The following is a 9,048-nucleotide window of genomic DNA, read 5'->3' as shown; positions in this document are numbered from 1 at the left end:
TCCATCATCTTTTTGGTTCTTGAATTGAACACCCGATAGGCTCTACTAGTAGTTGAATATCCCATGAATAATCCTTCATCACTTTTCTTGTCAAACTTTTCTAGCTGATCTCTATCATTTAGAATGTAACATTTGCTTCCAAAGATGTGAAAGTATTTGAGATTTAGCCTTTTACCTCTCCAAATTTCATACGGTGTCATGTTGGTTGAAGGCCGAATGTGCATTCTATTAATGATGTAACATGTTGTATTGATTGCTTCAGCCCAAAACCTTGTAGAGAGTTTCTTGGAATTCAACAAAATGCGAGCCATCTCTTAGAGAGTGCGATTCTTCCTTTCTACCACACTATTTTGTTGAGGAGTTTTTGGAGCTGAAAATTCATGACGAATCCCATGTTCTCTGCTAAATTCTACAAACTAAGCATTTTCAAATTCTCTTCCATGATCACTTCTGATTTTGATAATCTTCCAAATTTGACACTCTTTCTCATTTTTGAAGTTGCATGCATAACTTCTTGAAGGCTCCAAAAGTATCTGATTTCTCCTTGAGGAAGTCCACCCAGGTGTACCTGGAATAATCATCAACACACACAAATGCATATCTTTTACCTGACAAGCTTTCTCTTGTATGGGTCCAATGAGATACATATGCAAGAGCTCTAGCACTCTTGTTGTACCAATATCTTGCACCACTTCGTGAGAAGTATGACTTTGCTTTTCCAGTTAACAAGGTCCGCATACACCATCTCCCTTTTCCATGAGCTTGGGCACTCTCTTAACAGCTTTTATTTCTATAATCTTCATCAGGTTCCGGAAGTTCAGATGTCCAAGCTTCTGATGACAAATTTCAGTTATGTTGCAAGATGTGTTATACCAGACTTCCAACTTCTCTAGCCAATAGCAATTGTCTGAAGATCTTGAACCAGTTAAAACACACTGACCGGCTTCATCATAGACCACACATCTGTCATGAGTAAATTTTACCACCAGATTTCGATCACATAATTGACTTATACTCAGAAGATTTGCCTTCAGTCCTTCAACATGCAGAATTTTTTTCAGTCTTAGATGCCCAGGAACCATCAATGTTCCTTTTCCAACTACTTGACCTTTCTGGCCATCACCAAAAGTTACATGCCCAATTGGACATTCTTTATAATTCATCAAAAAACCTTTGTCACCTGTCATGTATCTTTAACAACCACTATCAAAATATCAGTTGTCTTTTGATGATTTTTTCATTGAAGAGTATCCCACTTGATCTTCTTTTCTGACCCATATCTTCTTGCTTTCTTTCTTCTTTTCTCTGGGTATATGGTGTCTACTTCTTATGTTTGCCTTCTTTTATATCTTTCTCCATCTTCCAACATCTTAGACGAATGTGCCCTTTGACACCACAGTAATGACATGTAGGAATTCATTTATTTGCTTTTCCAAATACTCTACCATTCTTCATATCTTCCTTCAGTTGGTAGCACTAGGGTCTTATATGGCCTCATTTTCCACAATGAAAGCATATTGGGACTTGTCTTCTTTGTCGTCTCTTCTTATTATTATACTTCTCTTGTTTATTTTCTTGTGCATTTGATAGAATGCAACCTACTTCAACTTCGCTTTTCTTATTTCTTGATGTCGCTTTTATATGGTGTTGGGTCACACCTGCTAGAAAAGGTACCTCCTCAATCTTGGTTTTTCCTTTGTTCAAGTTGTTAATGGGCTTTCAGCATTGTTCAGCTTTTCTTGACATTCTTTCAATTCTTTTGCAAGTTTTTTGTTTTGTACAAACATTTTATCAAGTTTATTTATCATGAGTTCATACCCATGCAGAAGATCGATTTCAATAATCTCTTCACAAACAGTTTCTCCAGATGTTGCAATTGATGTTGTAACTGGACTTGCAAAAGCACTGAAATTTCTGAAACCTTTGACGTTTTTTAGCACATCAGGTAAAGAAGTATGATTGTTGATTGCATCATCAGCTTTGTCTTCTTTCTGGATTTTTCTGAAATATCTACACAATTCCCTGGTTGAAAGGGCAATTTCTTCTTCTTCCTCTTCTTCTTCTTTGTCTTCAGTCTGTTGTAACTTTTTTGGGTTTGTTACTTCAGCTTTCAGAGATATATCTTCTTCTCTTCTACCTAAATTCAGATTCATCTCATAGGCTTGTAGAGATCCCATCAACTCATCAAGTCTCATAGTTGTGATATCTTTTGCTTTTTCTATTGTAACAACTTTAGCATCGAACCTCCTTGGAAGTGATCTAAGAGTTTTCCGGACTAGCTTCTTATCCGAGTACTCCTTGCCAAGCTGGTAGGCTTGATTTGCTATGTCCATCAATTTGGTATTAAACACGACTATCGTCTCATCTTCTCCCATCCTGAGATTCTCGAACATGGTTGTCAACATTTGGAGTTTAGATTCTTTTATCAAGTTGGTGCCTTCATAAAATGGTTTGAGGAATCCCCCAAGCTTTCTTGACACAATCACAGGTTGCAACATACTTGAACTAGTTCTCATCTACACCTCTGAAAATAGCATTGAGTGCTTTCCTATTGCCATTTGTTTTGAGCATATCTCCGAATTCCAGTTACTCTTCATCTTCACGGTCTCGTTCATGTTTTCATCAACTTCTATTGGGAAAGACCATCCTTCTTCCATGGCTGTCCATGCACTCTCATCAAGAGATTTGATGAAAGCCTTCATGCGTGCCTTCTAGTATGGATAATTTGATCCATCGAGTAACGGTAGTCGTATGAAGGAAGCTCCTCCTTTTCTGGCCATCAATGGAACTTGTTAGGACCTCGCTGACTTTGAAACCAAAGCGAATATGACAACCTGCCTCTGATACCACTTGTTAGTTTCGCCGATGTGGTTTGTGATTTATAGAACACTCAAAAACACTCAAAGAACAATCATACAAACCAAGCATGAAGGAGATACACAAGATTGGTAACCCAATTCGGCGTCCACTTGCCTACGTCTTGGGGGACCAAACCAGGAAATAAACAATCCACTAATAGAGGTGAAAATACATGAGTACAAACACTTGTCACTCACTCTCTCAACAATAAAGGTCACTACCCTCTCTAGATTGTCTAGTGCTCACATACTCTCCTCCACGAGTCACATTTACAATCTACGAGTAAGGTAGCATATATAGACGCCTCAACGTCCCAAATATAGCGCATATTTCTTTTAAAATCTCTGCGGCTAATAATTTAAAAACCTTCCGAAATTAGCTGTTGTAACTCTAGTTGTAACATAAGTTGCAATATGGCCCTGACTGCTAACTTGACTGAGTTATATATGCTTACGTTGCGGACGACCTCAAGACCCATCAACCTCCCGGTCATGCTTAGTCCGAGTCGATGCAGCCAAATCTCCCGATCCCGACTGCCGGCAACTAGCCTACCTCTTCAGTTCCTCATCACGCAGTCCTCTCGCAAGGGGCGCACGTCCTTGTGCGTCTTCATGAAACTTGCCAAACTTAGTCTTCAACCTTCCAAGTTTGGTCTTCAAAAATTCTCCAAACTTGATCTTCAATTCACACAAGTTTGGTCCTCAAATCTTGCCGTTAATAGACTTCAATCAATCTTCATCAAGGATTCTTCAAATCATATCTTTCAATTAGCCTTCATTCCATATTTAGTCTTCAATCACATCTCCTAAATATGGTCTTCAATAACTCCACCAAGATCTTCAAGATATTTTGCCTTGCAAGCCAAGACTCTTTGCCAAGTCACATAGATTGGCATGTCACCTTGACTATGTGTCAAATCATGCCAAAAATAGTACGACTGCACTAACAGCTTGCTTTGGTCACAACATGGCATATGGTTTGATGATCAGGTATAAGTTTCTCTTAAATTTGCACATAAAAAATAATCCTGCTAATGACTCGATACATTTCGGAAAATCATTCAACTTTTTCAATATCTAGGGTTGAGCATTGTATGATGCAGAGGCTGATAGGATCCACAACTGGCTGAAAACCGAGTGCATTTCTAATTCACTGATGCCATGGAGATGTATGCAATAGTGAACACCTGGGTCTTTGTTTTCTCTCTTTCAGTTGTCTATGCCTTTATAGTATCTCACTACAAAAAAATTACCGTATACTGACACTTTTCTATAGTAACAGTTGAATTTCTGTAGCTATAATGTCCAGTTCTAGTGTGGCTTTTCCAAGCACATAAAATCATAAGCCAAGTCTGATCAACAAGAACTTCCAACATCCACTGTCTCTTGAGCATATGATTTCTAGGATGAAAGAATGGCAAGACAAGGCCTTCTTAGTTTCACATGGAAACCTGATAATATAAATTTTCCATTAGGGTTTTTTTTTTGGAATACGATTCATTTATCATATTGATTGGTTGGCCCTCATTTAAAATGTTTAGTGATGTAATCTCACATGTAAGGTTAGAGATTTTAAGGTATGTAAAAGAATTTAAGAAAGAAAAAGGAAAAGTTTACAAGTTAAGATATAAGTTTGTTTCTGAGAGTTTGATAATTGAAGTTTAGTGATGTAAACTCACATTGAATTTTTTTTTCTTTTTTTTAATAAAAAAAACAAAACAAAGAAAAAAAATTAAAAAATTAACCTATTGAAAGTTTTTATATACCAAAATCACTCAAATAAAACCGTCTTTTATTCTATAAAAAATATTAAAAAAAAATAATTTTAAGCGAGAAACTATCTAGTTTAAATTTATAAGTCAGATTTTAAAAAAAATTTCTTTTGAATTAAAAAATTTTCTCCAAATAATAATGGAAACTTTTGAAACCCCACATTGGTATTCATTTTAATCATATTAAAAGTTAATAAAATAACAAAATCTATCTCTAATAGATAAATTTTCAAATACCGTTTTCCAAGATGGAAACCTGATTCTTGCTATAATCGGGCCTTAATTCAATTTGTCTTATTTAATTTATTAATACATGATATATTTTATGTTTCTATTAGATGATATGACAAGACAAACAGGGCCTCATAAACACACTTAAAGGCACAATCTTATTACAATCTCACATAGAGAACTAGACCAATCTTATTATTATGTAGAGAACTACTTCCACCTACTATCAGCCACATAACATTGCCCTCTACTATTTCCTAACATTCCACAGAACATCATCCTCTGGCATGAAGTGGCGAACTGGCACGCTTCCAGACTTCACATTGAGCACCTAGAAAACCAAGTGCTTTGGGTTCCACTTAGATGTGTCAAAATGGCATACAGCTATAGCCTCCACGTTCGTCCCATCATTCCCCTCCAACACCATCGTATATGCCTTGGTCTTCCCTGTTACGTGGCAATAAAACATTGCATATGGGTACGGCAGCGAGTGGCATGCCACCACTAGTTGATCTCTGCCCAACGCACGCACACCAAGTGAAGCAACATTGTAGGTCTTTTTCACTTCAAAATCACCACTCTTCTCCTTTATTGTTGTTGAGCTTGCTTGCACATCTCTCGTTCCCAAACTCATCATGCTGAACTCCACCATGGATTCCAATAACGTAGCACACAACTTACTCTCCCCATCCAAGGCTGGCTCCTCACATTCTATGAGTGTCTTCTTTATGTCAGAAGTGGTAATGGATGCTAGCTTGACCTGAATATGTGTTAGGATCTCAAGCAACTTGTTTGATGAGAATGGGATGGTGTTTGCCTGTGAACGAGATATTAAAGGTGAACCAGAGGTCATCTTGGTGAAGCGGAGGTCAAATTTGGAACCTGGATTCAAGTCCTTTTCTAGAAAGAAGAGTGTTCCGTTAAGGGCACCATGGACTTGTGCCTCATTGTCAATGTATGCAATATACTAGAAGTTGTTCACTTCATCACTAAGATCAACATTGAACTTATCTTTGTCCAGTTCATCTGCAGCTTATATAAAACATTATTGTTAATAAAACTACTAAGTTTTCCTCACACACATAAGAACATAAGAAAAAGAGATAAGAAAAAGAAAGTACCAGAGCATATGAGGTCCAAGATGGCTCTGGGGATGGGAGAGTTCGGGTAACATCTTATACCAGTAAACTTAGTTCCCAAATGCATGGGTAGCGGTTGGTGTGATCTAAAATAACGCAATAAACAATATTTTAATTAGTAAAAGCATGGTTATTAAAATTGTTTGAGGCCTACGCCTTGAGGCACGCCTCAAGGCGAGGCGCAATACCAAGGCCTCAAGGCTCACGCCTTCATGCAATTAATTGAGGCTTAAGCCTCATTGAAAAAAGCCCACGCATTAAGGTGGTGCATCTTAGTGCATGTGAGGCTTTAGCCTCCAAAAAACCAATTTTTTAATTGTGGCTCAAAGTATAAAAACAAATACAAATGTTTATATGTATATATTTTTATTAGTTAATTATATATACATGTTTTAAAAGAAATTAATTAATTATATATTTTTTAAACTATTCACGCATACCTTCCAAGATGGATAAATTCTATATTTTCCAAAATTTTAATTACCGGAAAAATGAAAAAAATATTTACTTTACAAATGAAAAAATAATATTCTTTAATAGGAAATATGTTAAGAGAAATAAAAAGGCCACTTCTAAAAATATTGTGTTTTTGAAAAACAATATATTTTTCAAATTTTTTGATTGCTGAAAAACAAAAATATTTATTTTACAAATGATAAATAATATTATTTCATAGAGAAAAATTAAGAGAAATAAGAGTGAAAATATATATTTTTTAATTAATAAAAAAATATATTTTTTAAGATATACAAATAAGATGAGATACAATTTTATTAATTTCTGAAAACAAAACAAAAAGTATTTATGTTATAAATAAAAATAATATATTTTAATAACATAAGTGGCCTCTCGTTTTTTATAAGTTTCAATTTTTTTAATTGTTGAAAATAAAACAAAAAATATTTATTTTATAAATAAAAAATAATATATTTTAATAAGATGAGACATCTCGTTTCTTTAAAAAAAAAAAAAAATTGAGGCTCAAAACACCTCGCTTATGCCTCGGCCGCCTTGGGTTTTTAAAAACTTTTGAGTAAAAGGATATGAAAATTTAAATAAAATTGAGTCGTAATTGCTTACCAACATGATGAGAGCAAGAACACTTCCTATGTGATTCATGGTGCAGTGTTGTTGTTGCAGAGAAGAGTAACAACCTTGCGTGTATATATCTTTGATGATGAGAGCAAGAACACTTTCAAAGGAGGGAAGAAAAAAGAGAGGAAGGAGATGAAGGAGGACACAAGATCGTTGTGACTCTATAACAACTTGCGTGTATCTTTCATGGGTATGCTGTGACGCAACAAACACCTTTCATTTCATATGAAGCGTATCCTTGATTCGTATGCAGTGTAACAAACACCTTTCATTCGTCTGAAGCGTAATGAAGCGTATCTTTGATTCATATGCAGTATAACAACACCCGTGTGACTCTGTAACAACTGCGTATCTTTGTTTCGTATGTATTCTGTCGCATTGTAACAAAACACCAAGGATTTGTCTAACAACAACCTGTAAATTATGTTAGTCTCATAATGCAGATGTTGCTGAAAGTTTAATAATCAACTAAAGTAATAGAGTGATTATTTTTATAAAATAAAACAAAAGGAATGAAAAAAAAAATCAGAGAAGTAATTTATATACCAGAATTACCCAAATATAACCCCCTTTTTTTATTATATAATAAATATAAAAAATTAATTTTAAGCAAGAAACCAGCTAGTTTAATTGTACAAGTAATTTTTTTTTTAACTCCAGAGATTCAAAAAAACGAAGAAAAAGTTCATTTTGAATTAAAATTTTTTCGTAGTATTGTATATACTAAATTTCTTTTTTCACAATGAAATAACAATTGAAACTTTTAAAACCCCATACTAGTATTCATTTTAATCATTTTAAAAGTTTATAAAATAACAAAATCTATGTCTAATAAATAATTTTTCCAATACCGGTATTCGAAGATGAAAACCAGATTCTTGTTATAACCGGGCCCTAGTTCAATTCTAAAATTAGCAATTTTTTTTTACATTAACCATAAAAGAAATATAAAAAATCTCAAAAATGTAAATGAATCAAACCAATCATGTCCCGGTGTTTAAATTTATTTAGGTCCCCCTAAAGACTTGAAAGAATACTTGGATGGCATCCTGGTAGGATAAGCACAAAAATACACACATAGAACACTTATGCTAATGCAAACAAACACAATTTACTAAAAAAACATTTACTACACACTGTAGGAAGATAATTGCCTGCAACAAAAGTAATGATGGGGACTACAAGTTTTAAAATAACTAATTAATAAAAATTTTAAATAATAAAGTACATTTTAAATTTTTTTATAACAATAAGAAAAATAATTAAAATTAATTAATATATCAAAATAAATATTTTTATCAAAATTTAAATTTCTTTATGACAGAAAGATTTTAAGATAATTAATAGAATTTTTAAAAATTAGTTAGTAAAATATGACTGATTAAGCATTGAAATTAAATATTTAATATGAATTATTTTAAAATTTAAAAATTAACTAAGATTAAATTACATTGATTAAATATTAAATTATTTTTTTTTTATTATAATAATTATTATTTAAAAAATCTAAAGATGAGGATTTTAAAAAATAAATGGCCTAAAATAATTGATTCATTGGCCTTACCCTTGAGTTGAAGTTGGTCTAATTTATAATTGTAAAAATATAGACAATCTTTTAAATTAAAAAATTCAAGTAATTGCTTTATTGGCTTACCCTTGAGTTGATGTTGTCTGATTTTTAATTGTAAAAATATAGACAATATTTTAAATTAAAAAATTCTCATTTACAAGCATATATAATTTAATATTTTACCTGAATTCATTTATATAATTTTTAAAAAAATAATTTTTTAAATTATTTACATTTAACATCTTATTAGTTACAAAATAAATTAATATTTAAATATTTTTGAAAAATAATAATTTTCATTTAAAATTTAATTTAAATTAATCATAATTAAAAAAAATAATTTATTTATAAATCAAAGCTTTAGTATTTCTCAATTCCCTAAA

General features: G+C 32.9%; 1 protein-coding gene and 1 long non-coding RNA gene across 2 annotated transcripts; both read right to left on the bottom strand.

Annotated features, from left to right (window-relative positions):
- Positions 1-5,111: 5,111 nt before the first annotated feature.
- Positions 5,112-5,513, bottom strand: LOC120271800 (BURP domain-containing protein 3-like). Its single transcript, XM_039278475.1, has 2 exons — positions 5,244-5,513; positions 5,112-5,192 (listed from the first exon to the last, which is right to left on the bottom strand). Exons 1-2 carry the CDS (start codon positions 5,511-5,513, stop codon positions 5,112-5,114), a joined length of 351 nt encoding a protein of 116 aa, XP_039134409.1.
- A 196-nt stretch (positions 5,514-5,709) lies between these two features.
- LOC120279812 lies at positions 5,710-7,209 on the bottom strand. Its single transcript, XR_005542118.1, has 3 exons — positions 7,081-7,209; positions 5,983-6,086; positions 5,710-5,887 (listed from the first exon to the last, which is right to left on the bottom strand). It is a non-coding gene; the product is annotated as an uncharacterized LOC120279812 (long non-coding RNA).
- Between the last annotated feature and the right edge of the window lie 1,839 nt (positions 7,210-9,048).

This window comes from Dioscorea cayenensis, chromosome 2, assembly GCF_009730915.1.
Source record: "Dioscorea cayenensis subsp. rotundata cultivar TDr96_F1 chromosome 2, TDr96_F1_v2_PseudoChromosome.rev07_lg8_w22 25.fasta, whole genome shotgun sequence".
Taxonomy (NCBI): domain Eukaryota; kingdom Viridiplantae; phylum Streptophyta; class Magnoliopsida; order Dioscoreales; family Dioscoreaceae; genus Dioscorea; species Dioscorea cayenensis.
This window is presented reverse-complemented; position numbering and strand designations above follow the sequence as displayed.